This window comes from Pterocles gutturalis, unplaced genomic scaffold, assembly GCF_000699245.1.
Source record: "Pterocles gutturalis isolate BGI_N339 unplaced genomic scaffold, ASM69924v1 scaffold8479, whole genome shotgun sequence".
NCBI lineage: Eukaryota > Metazoa > Chordata > Aves > Pterocliformes > Pteroclidae > Pterocles > Pterocles gutturalis.
This window is the reverse complement of record NW_010128120.1, coordinates 20,406-40,140: the sequence shown is the minus strand read 5'-3', so window position 1 is coordinate 40,140 and position 19,735 is coordinate 20,406. Positions and strand designations below refer to the sequence as shown.

General features: G+C 49.4%; 1 protein-coding gene across 1 annotated transcript in view; it reads right to left on the bottom strand.

Annotated features, from left to right (window-relative positions):
- SRRM4 (serine/arginine repetitive matrix 4) overlaps nucleotides 1-19,735 on the bottom strand; it is a gene marked incomplete at its 5' end in the record, with an annotated part of 22,555 nt that overhangs the window by 109 nt on the left and 2,711 nt on the right. The window contains 9 exon segments of the mRNA XM_010079499.1: nucleotides 1-141; nucleotides 809-955; nucleotides 2,612-2,722; nucleotides 2,984-3,196; nucleotides 4,804-5,141; nucleotides 13,597-13,759; nucleotides 14,572-14,664; nucleotides 17,996-18,022; nucleotides 19,676-19,732. The exon segment at nucleotides 1-141 is cut by the window's left edge and continues 109 nt beyond it. Coding sequence (XP_010077801.1) covers nucleotides 1-141; nucleotides 809-955; nucleotides 2,612-2,722; nucleotides 2,984-3,196; nucleotides 4,804-5,141; nucleotides 13,597-13,759; nucleotides 14,572-14,664; nucleotides 17,996-18,022; nucleotides 19,676-19,732 — 1,290 coding nt within the window.

Here is a 19,735-nt window from a genome sequence, read left to right as displayed (position 1 = left end):
ATCGGGCTAGTCCGGTAGCTGGAGGAGCTCCGGCTCCTGCTCGGGGAGCGGCTAAAGCTGCTGTACCAGGAAGAATAGCTGCTGGCGCTGCTGGAGGAGGAGGGACTGGGACGGTAGTAGGGGATGGGGCGTTTGCGGGCACTGTGGGGACAGAGAGATGTGGGTTACCAGCAACACAAGGATGGATTGACTGCCAAAATCTCCAGAAAGCATTGTTTATTCTGCACAACACTCCCCAAAAATTGATTGACTGCCAAAATCTCCAGAAAGCATTTCTGCACAACACTCCCCAAAAATGTGATTGTATCTCTTTAAAAGAAAAAAAGGAAGAGATCAGGTAGTTGACAGGCTTTGGGATTCAAACTCCCCACCCCCAGGGCCCTGGGGAATGCCCCAAGCACCAAGTCTTAGGCTGGGCTCTGCCTGACGATGTCCCAAAGAGCCCTCAGCATGAAGGTTAGAGCCAATATCTGGCTCTCTATAGTGTGGGACATCTACCACAGGAGAGGGTGAAACAAAAAGCCTGTGGGGGGGATGTTCCCGGTACCTGCTGGGTGAGTCCATTCATCTGCCCTTTTCCTTTGTTTTAAATGAGACATTCGCCTTCCCTCCCCATCCTCTCTCTGTCTCGAGCTGGAAATTCCCAAGCTGTAGGAGGGGCAGAAGGGCTTGCTGATCAGGCTCAGGGAAATGTCTCCTTCTGGAGAAACCTCTGCTGGCAAGGGCTGGGACCCAAGGACAGCCCATGTCCCCCTGGGGCACACCAGCTGAGCCTGTTTCCAAATGACGACGGGAAACATCCCCTCACCTCGTGATGCGCCGAGCTTCGAGGTGGCTGGGAGAGTCTCTCCTGCGTTTCCTTAGGGGTGAATATGACCGCTGCCGCCGCTGCCGGTCACGCTCCCTGTGTGACTCCTTCTCACTGGAGCCGTACTTGTGCTCTCGCTCCCGATCTCTGGGGAAGGCACAGATTTGGTCACTGCTGGGTTTTGTGGGGTGGGTTTTGGATGTGGAGGCAATAACCCGTAAAGGCACGGATGAGCAGAGGACACTCAGCTCCAAAAGGGACCACTCTAAGCAAAGTGCTCTGGTGGCACCAGCCCTGCGCACACTTACTTAGTTGGCCAAGGAGACACTCGTCTGGCTGGACAGATGGACACCCACTAATTGTGTCTGGGGGTTTCAGCAGAGTCTCCTGGTGCCCCTGCGGTGCCAAGCTAAGATGGCTTCCATGTACCTGTGTCTGTGGATGCATTCTGTATTTAGCTCTACTAAAATTGCAACTGCTGGCTGTGCTGCAGAAGCAGGCAAGAACAACCCTGCCGGCCGGCCCCACGTGAGCGGAGGGCCCCCCGGTTATCCCTGCAGGGCTGTGAGCTCTGCACTGCTCGCCAGAAGGAGTGTCGGTGTTGCTATGGATTTCTCTTTTGTTAAATTCCCGTACACGTCAGCACAGGCCCTTCTGTGGAGTGTAGCTGACTTCATACACCCTGCTCAATGCCATCGGCAAAGCGACACGTTACAGGTCAAAGGTCTGATCCTTACACGCAGGAAACATTCTGCTACACCAGTGCAAAGATTGTCACAGCCTGCAAGACTCAGGCCCTGGGCACGTAACACTCTAAGGGTGCAAAACATTCACAGCAGCAGAGATGGTATCAGAAAAACCTGCCCACAGGCATTTCTAGGGCTGAGCTGTGAGAAGTGTTTTCTGTGGGGTATGGAGGGAGTAGAGTTGCCGGGACTGTGTTTCCCTCTGCCAGGCTGTGTGAGCGCCAGCACGAGGGTACCTGGCATCTGCCCACACAGCAGGGGTAATTCCCGGGGCCTGACAGCTCTTTGGTAGAGCTGTGACTCTGAAAAGTGGGGTGTCTTTCCCGACTGCAGTAAGATCCCTGACAAGGGCTGCAGCACTGCTGCAGGGGCTGCTGGCCAGTGTGGGCTCTTCAGGTGATTACAGTCATGGGCAGACCCAGCCAGACCCTATAATTCTCTGCCTACCATTTACACCAGCGTGACAGAGGGGGCACTCCCTGGATTTTCCTGTGAGGCATTTCCCACTTGCTTGAGGCCCTGGCAAACACCACCGAGCAGCCATCTGTGCCCTCGGCTGCATAGTGTGTCCCCTGCTCAGAGCAGAGAACAGCCATGTCACCTGCCACACTCTCACATTTTTGAGTGTGAGATACCATGATGCTTCAAAGCCAGGGATAAACCAGGTCTCCTTCCCAGAAACCTACCCCCAAAAGTGCTTTGTGTGAAATTCCCCTGAATCAGTGCAGGCCAGTCCTTGGCTACAGGACACTTTTCCCACAGAAAGTGAAGGGCTCATCTCCAGGCTCTTCCCTCCACAACCACCACCAGCTCTGTGGCGATAAATAGTGAGAAATTTCCACTGGACTGAGGGCCAATATAACATACTGCCATACGCCTTACTCTGTGTCCCCTGCTCTCTCTCACCCCAGTGCTGAGGACTAAAGCAGCCAGTGAGGAAGCTGAGGGAGCAGTTTGGGTCTGGCAGGAGCCAGCAAAGTGTGCTGGAGTCCAAACAAGGGATGGAGGGAGTGGGAAAGCGTGAGGCAGCAGATATCACACGAGGAGAGAGCTGTACCTGCTAGGGCTGTAGCGGGAGTAACTGGGGCTCCGACGAGGCCTTGAACTTCTGCTCCCAGGACTTTTTTTGCAGGATTTGGAGGAATAGCTGGGGGAACGTGAAGACGACCTGGGGATAGGCGAGAACCATAAAAGAGTTAAAGATGCTGGAGAGTGAGGCTGTACCAGAATCCTTGGAATCTGGGCTCATGGGAGTAAAAAGATGCCCCATATTTCAGGGTCTTGGCTCAGTTCTCTGTGGCCAGCTCACCCCAAGCCATGTGGATCCTCAGGCACCCCTCAAGGATCCTCTTACAGCAAGGAGTGTGCCAGCCCACAAGAGTTAGACATTGCCCAGGGTCACAGGGACAGCCGTTGTAGCTGGCCTTACCTCTTTTCCGAAGAGCAGGACCTGCTTCGGGAGTACCTGGGAGAGGCCTTGTGGTGCGAGGAGCGGGAGCGGCTGGAGCCAGGGGAGGATCTGCCCGTGCTGGTGTACGACTCGCTGCGGGAGCAGGGCCTCAGTGGAGAGCTGTGGGTGGGCGACGGGAGGAGATTTTGCTGCTTCTCCTCTGAACAGCTGAGACACAAGGAGAGGCACCCTCTGTGAGTGCATATTTGGACAGTCATTGAAGCTGTGGCTGAACTGGGACTGGGCCCTGGCTGAGGGGAGCACCATGCTCCAACCAACAAGTCTTCCCATCCTCCCATTCCCCACCTGGGGATAAAAAAGACCTCCCGGCTCCCCAGGCTGCTGCTGCAGGAGCCCCTGTGTGTGGGTCAGAGCCCAGGAGCCCACCTTCCAGGCTGTGCCAGGGAAGGGGGGTGGGTGAGGTCTCAGGTGGCACAAGGGGCAGCTTTTCTGCCCCTGCCCAACACAACAGAGGCATCTGGTTGGCAGAGCCTGGGTCAACAAATGCTGCAGGGCCTGAGGAGGGAGAGAGGTGAGAAGTGCTGGAGCAAGGGAAAAACCAGAGCATGGCAGGGCAAGGGCCTGTGCTCCAGGCTGGCTGTGGAGCAGCATGGGCTGGCACTGAGCACGTCCTGCTGCCTTCGGACAGGCCTGTGTGAATTCCTCCACTTCCAGGAGCACCCTGGGTATGAACTGGGGTTAGAGCCCAGCACTGAGGCACCCTTCCAACAGTCAGGGCCAGCTGCAATCCCAGCTCCACCCATGTGAAGGCAGAGTTATCCCACTGGAGTTACAATGTGAAAAGTATATACAGCCCTGAAATTTTACCCTCCAACTGAAAATTGAAGGCTTGTTCTTCCTAACACCAATTTCCCTGGCTCCCTCTCCTCTCCCATTCAGTGCTCCCACCCCTAGACCACATCCTGGTTCTAACTTTCAGCCTTTAAGACCCGAGGGCCTGAGCTGGAAGAGCTCCCTAACACCACTGCCTGAGCACAGTCTTGGGTACCAGCCACCATGCTTCAGTGCCTTCGTCCCCTACATCACCTGGCAATCCCCCAGGAATGGGAGGCAGTGGTGGAGGCTGGCATCTGCTCTCCTCTCCTGATGACAACCTGTGGCACCGGATGGTGGTTTGACTCCTGCCCCCAGCCCTGATGCCCCATGGCCCCCGCACAGAGCTGCTGCTGTGTTATCCTGCAGCCAGCGAGCTACTTGCCCCTCCTTGTACTCCCCCTCTGCAGGAGATTCTATCTTGTCACCCAGAACCAGTCCTGAAGGAGCTGGGAAGGGGCAGGCTGGATTTGGCTCATTGGGCAGGTGAAAGAACAGCCCGTAATGGTTTTAGTGAAAACGAACCCTGCTTCCCTGCCCCACAGTAAGCAGAGGGGGTGAATTCGCATGGCAGCCCCCTGATGCACCTTTCAGCTTTTTCCCAGAAGAGCCAGCAACTATCTTCTTTTACATGGTCACATCCAGCTGAGCAGGTGTGTGTTCAGGACACAGCTTGACCCAGGGCCAAACCCTGCGTTAGCCACGGTAATGCTCGAAGAGCAGGCACAGGCAATGCCAGGGGTGTGATGGCCAGGTTTTCATCTTCCTCAGGCTATAGTATTGGTCATTGCTGGGTTCTGGACTCCAGACTGGCAAGACCGCGGGTCTGATTTATATCTAACTGCCTCCAGACCACAAAAACCTCCCTGCTGCCTCACCACTGCAACTGGCGAGAGGGCAGGAGATACACAGCAACAACGCACCAGGTATTTGGCTGCCAGCAGCAGCTACTGGTAATCACTGACCTTTGGTCTTGTCCCTGGGCATCTGGAGATAGATTTTCCAAAGCTGTTCCCTTGGTCTGGGAAAAGCAACTGGTGAAGGAATTTCCTGAATCAGAGCTGTTATCGCTGTTGGCCAGTTTGGACTTCCCGGACGAGAAGGCATGGCCAAAACCATCATGGACTAGACTTCTTTTCTCCTGGCTGTCCTTTGACCTGGATGAGCTCGTTTGAGTGGAGGGAGGGGAGGAAGTATCGTTTCCTGAGTCATATTCATGATACTCTCCATTCTGGCTGGCTAGGTTGCCAGGCGGGCTGTCTGTTTTGGTAAAGAGGTCAGCAGAAGACCCTGACTGAGAGATCTGAAAGCAAAAAAGCCATTTGGCATTGTTTGAATGGTTTTGGGGGGGGGTTGGTTTTGGTTTTACTTTGCTTTTTTTTTTTTTTTAAATAAACCCAGAAATTTTACCATCATGATGCACTGAAACAAAAGGAAAGGAAAGAAACAAAGAAAGAAAGAAAGAACGAAAAAGAAGAAAGAAGAGAAGAAAACCAAAGCACATATCCCTGAAAGAAATCCACAGTAAGAAGAAACTTCTTTTCCCCCTGCTATGATAATGGGAAGATTTAGAGATCATGCAAAGAGTATCAGCATGCGACTCATGTTAAACAAAAGAGTTCAACAAAGTAAACGGGCAACCAAAGAATCAAAAAAGCTAACTAACTGAATAAAAAAAGGTATAACAGAGGACAAAGCCCTTATTTAACCTTAAAGAGGGGTAGGAAAAAAAAAAAAGAAACTGGTATATACATATAAAATACCTACATAATTCTTGGAAAGAAAACAAAAATGAAACAAAATCTTAAATGAGTGAATTTTTTAAGCTTCATTAATAAAGAGGGTGAATGAATGTCACTAACATAAATAAAGAAAAATCAAATAAAATTAAGGGCTTCTGTACAAAGTAAAAACTGGTAAATAAACAAGCTTATCACTTTGAAACTAAAAAAAAAAATAAAGGAAAAAAGAAAAAAGCAAGGGGAAAAAAGAAAAATCCCTCTGGAAATAAAAAGTATACAGATACTTCTTTGTGTACTTTTTTCCCCCTGAAGAAGATATATCTAATGCACTTGAGTGACCTCTAATAAATTCCCTGATGTCTTGCGGATAGCATCCACTTACCCATCAAGAACTCCTCCTTTAGTAGGTAAGGTGTAAGAAAAAAGGAAGAGCTTGGGCAACATAAGTCCATCATTAGAGTCTCAAATCACATGAAAAAAACATAAACCCTCTCTTCAATCCACACTGCCGACTGTTCGCTCGCCTCTTCTATGCAAATGTCATGACTGCTTTTTGTCTGCTTGCCTGTCTTGCTTATTATTCATTTTTGTTTCCTTCTGCTTTAAATTAGGCTGGCCAGCCTGTTCCTGGGGGCTGATCACTTGGGCTGAAAAGTTGCAGCTTGCACTAAATCCCCTCAGGTTTCATGGAAGTGACAAAGGGAACTCAAGTGAGGGAAGAAGTAAAAAAAAATAGAGGAGGAAAAATTTCCCCCCTGTGCTGCACAGGAGACCTTTGGGGAAGGAGACAACAGCCCTGCTCCTGCCAGCCTCTGTGTGGGGGTTCAGCTGTACCCCAGCTGGGTTTCGGTAAGTTGCTGAACCCAACAGGGTCAGCAAGGACCCCAAACCCACACAGGCTGCCCTGGGCAGGGCTGCTGTCTGGGACCCTGAGGACCACCAAGGGGATTTACACATTTCAGTATTTCATAGGTCAGTTTTAACTCCACTGGCATTTGCCTGAGCCAGTCCAGGAACACACCGGCACTGGGAGCATGGCTACATTAGTGCCAATGTCTGCCCTTACAATGGGGTGAGGATTAGGGCCAAACGTGGACCCAGCACATCTGCACTCTTGTGTGGCCTCCTCCTCTTTCACTCCGATGCTCTGTTCTCCTCACTCCCACCCATAAGGTTTGGTCCAGGGCCCTTAGGCTGTGGACACATAGGTTTGTTTTCCCCTGCTCAGGATAGTCCTCCAACATGTTCCCAGCAAGCTGTGCTCCCTCAAACCCCCACCTATGTCCTCACACCGAGCCCTGGGGCATGCAACATCCTCCCCTCTGCACCACTCTCTCCACACTGGGGGCCTGGGCCATGCCCTCACAAATCTGGGGTATTCTGAGCAGAGAAAACCACATTGCAACGTTGGTAATATCTCAGGGAGCAGAGGAGACCTGGATCAGTTGTCACGCAGCAGGGACAGGGCCAGCCTCTTTGGAGAGCTTAGCTCTGGGCTGGCTGGCGCAGGGCCAGGGCTCTTTCTCATCCGCAGAGGCGCTGCAGACCCACACTTGGTCACTGTGTACCTGGAGCTCCTTCATCCCATCAGATGATGCCTTCACATCCACCCTCCTGCCAGTGGCATCTGGTCTGTGTCCCTGGGGTGGGGGTTGCTCCTGACCTAGCTCAAGAGGTGCTAAAGGGGACAAGGACACCCATCTCAAATGCATGTGCTGAACCAGCAGCGACTGAAACCAGAGAGGAGCTGCCAACACACAACGCAGCTCTCAGCACACCGCCCGCGGAAGGACGACTGCCCACAGCATCCTTATGCTCTGAAAACACCTGGAGTTGGAGGATCTCCAAGTACTTCCTATGTTGCCAGATAAGGGATAAGGGACAGTGGGACAAGAATTAGCTCATCCCAGCAAATCCATATGGAAGCTGGAGACTCCCCCATCCCCACCCCATACTAACTTCTAAGCCATGCTCAGTCCTAACTGGACTGCTGGGAGCCCCAGCAGCAGGCCTGGGAAAAGAAATGATCCTTCTTCACTAGCCAACCTGCATCTTCAACATGTAAGCCCTGGACAGAGCAGAAACATCTCCCAAATGTTCCAAACTAGGAATGAGAGGAGACACACACTGCAAGTCCTTATTTCAGCATCTGGTACTGCTCCTTGCTATTCTCAGCTCTAGCTCTTCTCTACCAGTCCTTGTTTGCTTCAGTAGGAATTGGAATGTCAAAGGAGCACAAGAGAGCCAGCTATCCAGCTCTGTTTTTCACCAATTCTTTCTGAAACCCCAGTGCCACATATGAACCACTGTGCTCTCCCCAACCACATCCCAAAAGATACAGGATTTCACTTTCAAATATGACACCAGATATTTTTTTAAAAGACAGGATACGGTTTGCACTAGATCTGAACCCTAACCATGAGACAACTAGCTTTTGACCACCTTTCATTTGCAGGCATAAAGCCACCACGTGAGGTACTCCCTGGCTACAGAGGCAGGAAAGGCCTGGAGTGGGCACGGCGCTGCTCCGAGGGACACCGACCCCTGCATCGCATGTGTAAACCCCTTGCTTCTGTCCCCTCCCAGTCAAAACCAGAAGGGCTTTATTTCTGCCAAGAAATACAGCAGTTTCTTGGCATTTCTAAAACAGCTTTTAAGACTGCCGCTGGGACCTAGGATGCACAGCTGTTGCTTTGCCTTTGCTGAAGTCTACCTTCAAAGCGGCAACAGTTGTCAGCAGATCACAGAATCTGTCAAATGACCGGGGGATCAACAAGCTCCTCTGTAGCTCAACATCTGTGGTGGCAGCACTCTGGGAAGAGGCAGCATGGGTATCAGTGAAAGATGGAGCCCACAGTCCTTGTGAAGGCTAGAGGGTCTCTGTGGGGCAAGACAAGTGCTGCGGGGGGGACACCGCAGCTTCGCAGCCCCACCACCTTGGGGCACCAGGCTGCAGCTAGTAGCTTCCTGGCGTCTCCGGGGGAGATTTCTGTCCCGCGGCAAGAGCCAGGACAAGTCTCAAGGTGCTCCACCTGCCTGTCTGCTTGGACAAACTCCCCATCTGATGACCCTGGCTTTACTTCTGGTCCCATTTTACTGCTTCTGAAAGGCACACCAGCCACACGATAGGGAAACAAAGCACCACATCTGAAAACACTGTGCGGAGCTCAATTGAATTCTAATGGCTTTTTATTTTTCTAGGGTGTATTAAAAGAGTCTGCTCTTTCATGAATCTCATTTTCTCTGTGCGAACATTTGAATTTCCCCCCTCCCTCTCTAGTAAGTAATTAAACAATCTCAGTGAACTTTGCTTCCTCCAGCTTTCAGCAGGGGACCTACTGCTGCCCTCAAGGGAACTCAAGATATATATTTGTTGGATTTTTTTGTTTCAAATCATTATTTAATCAAAATGAAGGGAGAAGTAGAAATGATGCCCTCACTCGTACTCCAGACCGTAATTTTGAGTGCAATCCTAGACCAATAGGCAGCACAACCTAATAGGTTACAAAAACACAATCGCTACTCGTCTTCCAATTAAAATGAACAAGTCCATTTACCACGCTGCAAACAGCCCCGAGGTGAGAGAGGACTATACATTTTCTCAGCCATTAGGGAACTGAGACCCATCAACGAGCAGCCTGGCACAGCCTCACTTGGAGGATTTCTTTCTGGGTTTTTTTTTTTTTCCTCTTGTTTTGCAACTCACTTAAAAGTGGAGTTAATTTCTTTTTCAGAGGTGCATAATGTCTCCCTTTCTCTCTTTTTCTGTGCATTGTAATAATGAAAGGAAGAAAAAAAACTTGTGTCAGTGACCCTGGTGAGCCTAGTTCCCAGCAAGGGCCAGGCAGACATCTGCTGAGGAGCTGCCGGCAGCGGGAGCAGCACCTGCTGAGAGGCTGCGAGGGGGAAGCAGGCTGTGTGCGGGGTCTGGGGTACCTCCAGCTTCAGGGCTGGGGTTAGGGGGAAGCCTTCACCTGGGGGAATGGGCACGCCTCTGCTGACAATTTGCCCCTGTTGAAAAGCCAACCTCTTATTACGGGAGTACAAAAAAATAGCAGTGCTATAGGAAAACAACAGAACCCCTTTTTGCACAATTATGAATCCCTGACGCAAGGAACACTGAGTGGAGAATACCCTTTTTTTTTTGCTAGATGGATAGTTCAGGGTGAAATTTTCTCTACCACAAGGGCTAAGCTCAGTCCAGCAGCATGGAGGCAGTGACACAACTGTCCCTGCAAGGTCAGAGCTCGGGTTATTGGGGCTGGATGGCAACACTGCTGAGCAGCCTGGCTCACAGATCGAATGCTGGCGGTAAATTCCTGAGAAAGCCAGGCAAAGGTTTGTTCCTTTGCAAAGATCTTTTCAGCCTGCTGGGGTGCAGCCAGTGCCACATGACGCAGGCCAGGGTGTCCCCACCTCGGCTCGGGCCAGGCTGGCGTTACTTTGGAGCAAGGGTTTGCCTTCCACCACCTCCTTTGGTACCTGCTGTACAGCACAGCCTTTCAGCGGCTGCTGGCCTCCCTGCAGTCCCAGCGCTGAGCGGCAAATTTGACAGATAATGAGCGGGGTAATCTCAGTCCCCTGGCTGGGAGGGGAGAAAAGGAAAAGCCAAAAGAGACCAACTTCCATATTTATGGAAGGCTTTGCCTTTCTAATCTTCAAGGGCTGTTTGTTGTCATAACCATGCTGCATAGCAGTTAGAAAAATAGCTTTTCCTGTGTAAACCAAAACCCAGGCTAGAAAAGAGAGCAGCAGCAAGCCAACATCCAGGACCGCTATAAGGTTTCCTGAGCCCTTCTGCACACACTGTCCCAGCCCCTGCACAGTATTTCCCCACTTCTACCTTTCTGCAGACACATGAGCACAAAGATAAATGGCATCGTTTGGAACAACCGTACCCCACTGAGCCTCATGGAGAATCTGGCTCCAGCCTGTGTTGTGACATCGTAAATGAGTTTCAGTGGACGTAAAAGAGCTGGCAAGGAAAGCGTATGCAGCATGCAGTTATCTTCATCAGGTACCAAGGCAATTAGATTCATACCCTGCAGGTATTTATATTGCACTGCTCAACTGAAAGCACAGCGGCACATTAATACATCTGTGTTGGTGTGGAATAAAGTGTCTGCAGCAGGTGAGGGGGTATTCTGTTCAAAAACCGATGCTGCACATGAGCCACAGTTTCTCTACATGCTGAGGCACAGACCCACAATCCCATTCCCTAAAGGTGCCCATTGCAGCTGCATGGGATTAACGGGAGAACGAGAGGGAGAAGCTTGTAAATTCACTGCCAAAAAGAAAAGGAGAAGGGAGCTTTAGGGTGTTCCTGCATGTGTACATGCGTGTGTGTGCATCAACTTATGCATAAAGGCAAGAGGGAAAGAAGCAGCAAGGTAGACGCATGGGCAGGGCATTGTTTTGTGTGCTTTATCCCCCCATAAATTACAGGTAGACCTAGTTAGAAATTGGGGCTGTTCCAGTACAAAGGAAAGAAAACAAAACAGGTGGCAGAGGGGAGGATGGCAGAACGTACCACAAAACACTCCAAATTTTCAGAAGAATATAGAATAAAAATTATCTTAAAAGGCAAAATCTTTGATTTGGAAGTGCTATAGCATTGCCCCATGGGAGTTTGTGTATTTTCTCTCTGGGTCTCTGCTGCACATTGGGATCGTTCCTGGACAAGCCCTCTCCTTTGGGGATGTGACAATGCATCTCCCCAGGTAAGGATGGTTTGGCTTCCCAGAGGGAAGTGTAGGGAGTGTGACACACCTGCCCCCAGAGAGGACTGAAACATGGCATTTTTGAATCCCAATTCGGGAATTTTCCACAAAATCTTTTATTTTCCAGTAATTTACTTTTTATATGCAATCACATTTTCTGCAAGAGCACATTTTCATTTCATAACACATCCAGGCTGCTCTCAAAGTAGATTCTGGCATAACTAAGCTTATTTATAGAGCAACCATTTAACTCACCAAAAGGAGAGGCATCAAAGAGTTGTGTATACTCATTAATAAATGAGACTAAAAGTTCCTATTCCATTTTTCCCTTGCCAGTTTTGAGTACATGATATTTAATTACCTTATTCAGAAAAATGTCAGGGGCAGCACTTAACCAGGGCTTCGATTTAAACAAGTGCTTAAATGTGCTCTTGAATGATGTCCCAAGAGAGCATAATTCTTTTTGGGCACAAAAGGACACTAGTGGGTTGCATAGAAAAGGTACTGATGCCTTTTAGTCATTCAAATATTTGCCTGCGTTATTAACCCGTACTAGAAAAAAATGCAGCAGGGGCCTGATGACTTTTAGTTCGCATCCATCCCCTGCATCTGTAACCATAAAGCTGTGATTTTCCCTGCCCTGCAGCTTGCGTGTGCATTTACCCTGAGTGAAGCAAGTGGAAAGGGGAGTGCAGCATGCTTGAGTTTAGCTCATTTTAAAGCTTTTACAATTTTAAATTAGAGTTTACTCTTGCTCAGAGAACAGAACAGCTGGCAGTCGGCCTCATAGGACTCAGGGAGCCTGGCTTCAGAGAGAGGAAACCTAGTACCAATTAAAAACCAGGCTTAGACTTGAAAACATTTATGTAAAATATGCAGCTTGAACAAAAAAAACCTCTAACCCTGGTGACATGATACAGTCTTTAGCTGGTTGCTTTTTGGGAGGAGCTCTTACCTCATTCCTACCTTCCCAAGTTGACAGAGGGCAGCACCCCAGGCTCATGGCAATAAAAGCTTCATACCTTGTTACTCTGTCTTTGCACGCGCACGTGCGCACACGCGCATCGCCGTGTGGTGTGCAGGTTGTGCTATTTACTCTGCCCTATATGGTTTTATAAGCAATGATTCACATGTGCACTACACACTCAGGAGATGTGCACTACGAGAGCAAATATGCTGCTGAGAGACAGCTTGTGCCTGCCTGTACCCAGGTGTAATCTCTGTGTATTTTGACTGGCACGCTGTCTGGGCAGGTGAGCAGATAAATTCTCTCCTCTTGCTGGCACTATCTGTCTCACATCTGTTGTAGCTACTGCGTATGGCTGAGCTATTTCCAAGTGATGACTGGGCCTACAGGAGAAAATCGGTTCCCCATGACATACCACTTTGGGGCGTGGAGGTCTCTGCTCAAGACACCTCTAACATTACACACCCATGCACGTCAGCACCAGATTCTGCACTACCTTGAGTCCTGTGTAGCAATTTCTCTCTCCAGAATGCCTATCAGATACTAACACCACGATCAAAGAGCATTACACCTCTGCTTTGCAGCTGCCAGGAACAAAGGAGAAACATGCCATGGAAAAGGAAGACTTCATATCAATCTGTATCTAATATTTCTCTCCATCTCTTGCTCCCCCAATTCTAAGGCATGTATGATTTCATCTCTTTCCATGTATATGGAAAAACATCCCAAGGCACTGAGCCTGATTTTACCCTCGGCTGCACATGCAGTTCGCATTAGCATCAACAAGAGTGGCTTGTAAGTTCTGAATTTGGCCCCTGGGCTTGTCAGTCCAGAGCAACAGTGATCCTAGAAGGATCCCAATAGTTGGAAAACATCCCCTGCCAATAACCACCAACTCATTAAATGTAAAGGTTTCTTTTATATATGTTTGATTCCCTTTCTTCCCCTGAAGGACTAAACTTTTGGACATGGAGAGCAGGGAGTTAAGTTCACATCCAGCTGCACAAAATCTGCATAACAAACACTTCTCTGTAAAATATTGTTGCTGGAGGCCACTTTTTTTTTTTTTTGTTAAATGTCCTCAATTCATTATTTATAGGCTAGAGCCTTTGCAAACTTTTCCCCTCTATAACCCTCCCCTTGGTGTGAAAGTGCTGAAGGAAGGAATTACTTTAAATACATCGGAGAACAGCACCATTAATAAATAACACAGTTTTAACCAACTTTGTCTAACATCACTATAATTGAGTTATAAAAATTTCATATTGGGTTTCTTGCCCAGATTCCCACGGCTACTTCAAGCAAAGAAACAGAGTGTGTAATACTTACTACTTCCTTAGGAGACAGGAAGCTGTAGAACGGGAGGGTTTGGCTGGTTTTTTGGCTGGCCTGAACCTCTGCAGAGGAGCTTCGCTTTGCCCTGATCTTTGAATGGTGCCGGGAGTGTCTTCGCCGTGTTTTACGCCCTTCCTCCCGAGACCTGGCTCTGTGCCTCCAGAAGACATGAACAGCCAAACCGTTATTCCTCGGTATTGGAACAGTGCCCTCAGATTTCAGCTCCAATTCATGATTTTATGGTGGCTCAAGGCAACCCATACTTTCACACAGCCTTGAACATCCCTATGGTAATAAACCTCCAAGAGAAGACACGCTCTGCTCCTGCACGAACACCCACCAAATTGCTGCTTGCATGCCTTCCCCCACTGATCATCAGCTTTTCATAAGAAAACTCCTAGTAGTTAGGAGGAGTGAAGTGGGAGAGTGGGGGTGGTTTGTTCAAAGTGCTTTCAGAAGATGTGAAACATGAACTCATGATGTGTGTAAACTGTGCAACTTGCTACTGCAGTGATGCTGGGTCTGGCACCAGCATCCACTTAGCCGGCCCCAGGATGCATCTGTCATCCACAGGACAGAGATTTTAATCGGGTCAAAGACAGTGGCTATAGATTGCCATGGGCAAATATCTTTCCATTGCTAAGACCGTGTTTAAGGGTTTCCTGGGACATCAGCAGCACAGAGCCCTTGGGCTGGGGAAGGGAGACTAGACTGGAATCAGCTGTCAAGGGCTGATCATCAGCCACAGGGATTAGAAGTGACTGCCAGAGCAAAAAGCTGCAGCCACTGCTCCTTGAGGCAAAACCCTTCCATGGCTGAGACCACAAGAAGCTCAACCCCCAGTATGTGATATAGCTGCTGCCAGAACGGGATGTAGCTCTGCACAGAGTCTGCAGAGTCTTGCAATCATGTCCTTGAGCCCACCGGGAAGCATTGCAGGACACTCAGCTCAGGGAGCAGTGACGTTACCTGCTTCGGCAGCTTGGGGAGCGGGAGTCAGAGCTCTCTGAGCGAGAGTGGCGGTGCCGATGGCGATGAGATTTCCGGGTGCGCCCATGAGAGCTTTAAGAAGCAGAGAGGAAAACCACCGTTAGGCTAACAGACTGAGGGAATGCAAGAGCCAGCAGCTGGAGGCTGAAGTCAATAAGATTCAAATCAGAAAGGAGATCTGCATTTTAAACCAGAGATTGGTATATGAAACATTGCACAGGACACCAAGGCATGAGAAATTCTCCATCCCTTCATAGCTACGCTGACATTAAGGCAAGCCATCTTAGAGGGATCTATGACAGCATTTTAACTACAAGCTATCGGATTGGCTCTGTAGCCTAGCAGGGGAAGATCTATGGACTAACACGCAGGAGCGCAGCAGGCAACACCAATCCTTTCTGCTTTCAAGACTTTAAAGAGCTATGTGCTTGCCTGCTCATGTGCTTGCCCTTCATCCTGCAGCCTACCCTAAGACAGCCAGGAAACACCCTGGGACCCTTCCATTGCTGAGCTTCGTTTGGGGAGCACTGTCCCTCCAGGGAACCCATCGCAAACCTCCAACCTCTGCATTTCTGTAGTGCAGGCTCCTTCTTAAGAGCAGATGCAGAAGGACAGGCTTCAAATAATGTAGTACACTCTGTAACAGCCAGCCTTCCCCATGCTCTGTGGGTGGGGGGGTCTAGCCAGCCCTGCAGGTAGCTATTATGGTTGTCGTATAAAGTACAGCTGCCCTAACTGCAGCCTGCCTTGTGCACGGTTCCTGCTTGAGGACCAGGACCATTTTACCTGGCTCGTTATAGCAGTCCAGTCACTGCTGCTCCCTTTTCTGGCAGGGCCACGGCACAGTTACCAGCAAACTGTGTGTGGGTTCAGTGCCCTGCTGCGCTTCCCTTTGCTCCGTTCAGGCTGTTACCAATGGATTATCCGGCACTGTACCTAAAGGGCTGCTGTTCCCTGTGCCAACAGCTGAAGTCCTGCATACAGAGAGCAGGGTGATGGGGGTGGCAGGCTACCTGTCACCTTCGGTGCCCATTCCCTCTCATCGTTCCCCACCACAGCGGTTATTTTAGATCTGGTAGCATAACTGTGTGCTCAGGCTGGCATCGCTTTGCCAGCAGGCAAAGCTAACGATGGGTTAGCTGGTGGGAACAGTCTGGTTTTACAGCTACACTACACCAGTCACTGACAGCACTAATATGACCTGCTTGAACAGCTTTTAGCAATTTGCCGCTATAAAAACTCAGGAAATCAGTTGCTTGAGAACAGTATCTCCTTTAAGACAAAAGGGCAACCTTCAGGGCAATTGCTTGAACTCAGCCTGGCTGTTTTCTCTGATGCTTTTCACACCCTGTGATTATATTTTTTAAAACTTCATTTTGGGATCCTTCTTTATTTCCATACAGCTGAAGTCAGAAACACTGAACATCCCTCCCACATATTTATGTTAAAAATCCCCATATTTGCTCTTCACTCTCTGCATCGGTCCCTCCAGTTTAAGAGTTTTTCCTTTCTGCAGGAAGAAAAACTGGTCCTGTGTGATTTAGACAACCAGTTGCTCGACAAAAAGATAAGCCATAGCAGAGCGATTATACAAAAATCCTGATCCAGGATGGCTCATGGGATCTGTCTGATCCACGCCTGGGAGCAATAAGAAGGTTTGCAGAAAGCGGGAGTGGCTCAGCTCTGATTTGTGAGCTGAAAGCTGAGGGCTAAAACGCCTTGGCTGCTTTATCCCCAAAGAGCAATTCTAGCAGCTCTGATTCCCATGGGTCAGTGCATAACAGCAGGGCATCTGATCTCTGTTTTAACCACACTGTTGAGCAACTGTATACTGGCCAGTGCTACACTGGCCTGGGGACATGCCTGCTTTTACTGCTAACGCAGGAAGCCTCAGTTTTACCACTGAGATTTACGGGTGCATAAAAGCCCAGTTTGAGGAAAAAGGAGGTTGTGCTACTGAACAGGCAGAAATAACTGAGAAAAGGAGATGGGCTTTCTGCATGCAATAGACATGGCCTGTACAGGCAGCACAACATGCTCTGCACCTCATGGATTCCTAATCTCTTCACTCCCAGTATGTACTGGGGTGACACTGGTGGTGTCAGGGGCTATTGTCCCTCTGCCTCCTTTCTCCTCAAGAGTTAAAAGTTGCATTGGAAAGAATTAAAGGGCAGGTCCTAATAATAGCAAACAAACCAGCAGATTTCCATCTGCTAGCTCAGTTCCTATCTCCACTAGGGTATCCCCCCAAGCCTTTCTCAGTAAGAGTGTGCCCTTTGGGCAGCGGAGGCTATGGAGCACTGAGCTCTGCAGATTTGAATTCATCCTCTCGTGCTGTCCTCATCAGAAAAGCTGGAGCCTCTGCTCAGGACTTGTCTTGTTCATCCCTGTGTGAAAGTACTGAACGGGGTGGCACAAAAAGAGGGGGAGAGGAAAGATGTCCAGCCTCTACAAACCCTTTCCCATTCCAGCAAAACCAGAATTGCTGGTTTTAGCTGTAAAATAATCCTGAGAATTGCTTAGGGCTGCACAGGCAGCATTAGCTCCAGGGGACCCACCACACCAAGCACTTCCTAGCCCCGCAGCTCTGCGCAGGCAGAGCAGGGAACACCATAAATTGCTACTTACTGTTTTTTGTGTTTTCTTTCTTCCTTTCTCTTACTTTTGGGACTTGAAGAACTAAATAAGAAATGGCTAATTAATTTGGAGATTTCTGTTCTGATAAAAAGCTGCACAATCAGACATCAATGTTACAGCTAGATTGCCCAAGAGTGTGCAATAAAAATGAAAAGTATTAACAATTCTGCCGCAGCACAGGTGGTCTGAATGCCTGCTGACAAATCTGGCTCATGGGCTTGGCCAGAAAGGATCCTCAGAGGGATCAGCCATCCTGGTGACTTTACATTTTCCCCATAGGGAATATGAATACATCTTGATACTGTACACACACGTACTGGAATCAGGAGAGTTCTTCCAGTACACAGCTGGAAAGCCACTGACTCTGAATGTTTCGAAGATGGGCACTGCTGGGGGATGCCATACTGTTTGGAAATGAAGCCAGAAGAGAAATGAAGACTCAGGATGGATGCAACATGGATGAGGTTGCTGGATGAGCTAGGTTATACCAAGAGGTCTTTTCCAGTTATGTGCTTGATTGCACAGGTTGGGCTGGAGACCCAATTCCTGTGGGCTCTGAGGAACACATAAGGCTGAAAAGGGAGAGGGCAGCCCCAGATCCACAGGGAATGGGGGGAGCCAAAGGGTTTCCACAAGGAGACACAGAAAACCAAAAGTGTTTTCTGCCCAGTGAACATAAACCCAGTGAACATAAACCTTGTGAGATCTTGAAGAGACCATTAAACTCATACTGCTAAGGGACCACACACACTCACTCAACTCTTACCTGTGTCTTCTCTTCTTTGAAGATAACCTGCAAGACACAAATATGTACATTGAATATAGGGTCTCACAAAATCGGAAATTTGAATCAGAGACAATGTGGTTAGGCCCAGTGCTAGACAGAGCACTGTGAGAAAATCTTATGTACCAGCTGGGCAGAACGGCCCTGACTCTCCTTTAGCCAGATGGAGAAGAGGTAGCTGAGAAATGCTGGTGTGATATAAGTGACTATCACACTCTACAAATAGTTGAGAATATGATGGTCATGATAACATCCCTTGTCCCTGGTGGGTCCCTTTGCTGCTGCCTCCACAGTCTTGCACTGCACTTAGCTTAAGGTGAGAGGTGAGTTCAGTCCCTGTTTTTCTGTATGAAGGACCATCATAGCAAAGGAAAAATCCTTTCTGTGTAACTCCAGAGCAGCCTCACAGCCAAACCAGCATCATGCCTCTGTCTTGCCTCCTGGAGCACCCCTGGGATGACACATGAGCCACTGTGTTGGTGGTCCCTGTAAAAAACCCTGGGAGCGTGGAGGATGCTCTTCCTTGCAGTGAGGCCTGGTCCCAGTACACTGCACAGCCCTGTGTCCCATCTCAGCTTGAAGCACAACATCCTGCAGAAGACATGGCCTGAATTCCTGCCTAGAGGGGCCGTGAGATTGCCTGTGGCAAGGTCATTTGGGATCTGTAGTTGCAGTGGTACCAGGTATCTGCAAACAACCTCCATTGGTCACTAATGCTTAGTGGTCTATCATGCTGCCTTTTGGGGCCAGGTACAGATTATCTTTGGCTTGCAGGAGCACAAACGGGTACTAAATGTTCAAAGCCAAGGAGCATCTGACCCAGGACTGCTGTCAGGAGATGGCATCCATAGAAGAGCATAAGGATCTCTCCTTGGAAGTATTTTCAAGGAGTTTCTGTATCCTTGTCTAACCTCCTCCCTTCCTTTTCTTTAAGATTCAAGCTCAGCTTTTCACCTTGTTATCCATTTTTGGTAGCTTCTCTCTTTGGTTCCGTATATTATAAATACATGAACTTTCCAAGGGAGATGGCATCCACTGTTGTCTTCAATATTGGTTTAACGGTTGAGAAAACAGGGAAATATGTGCAATTTTAAAATTTAATCGTGCTCTTTAAATTAAAAATGAGCTTCAGAAGGGGAACACGGAGGCAGTCCCCCCAGGGCTGGGAGGGAAGGCTGAGATGTGGGTGCAGGGAGATAGCCTGATCCTTTTCCTGGTCCAAACACCGGCACTTTCTGCAGGCTGGGGGAGAAGGGAAAGGGACCAGTGCAAGCCCCAAGTGCTGATCCCGTTAGCATCCCAGAGGATGGGAGCCACGTGAAACAGGACAGTGAGGAGCACAGGCAGCAGCTCTGCAGACCTCATGATGATTTGGCTCGTCTGTCTCACCCCCCACACCCCGACAGCTCATATTTATGTTTGCCCTGGGTGTGCACCCTGCTTTGTCCCTCCTGGCCCGGGGTGATGCCGGTTCTGCCCCCCTCAGCTGTCCGGCACCCCCCTCCCGTGGGTGGCCGTTATGGAGAGTCGGGAGTTTAACAGCTCTCTGCCTCCTGTTGTGGAGCTCGACCAGCTGCCCGACAGCGGTCACGTCCCTCACCCCTTGTCCAAGCCCCCAACAGCCACCACCAGCAGGGAATTACATCTCCAAAGGAAAAGTACCTGTTTCTTTTTCGCTTCTTGGAGCTTTTCTTCTTCTTCTTCTTCACAGGCGAGGGGCTG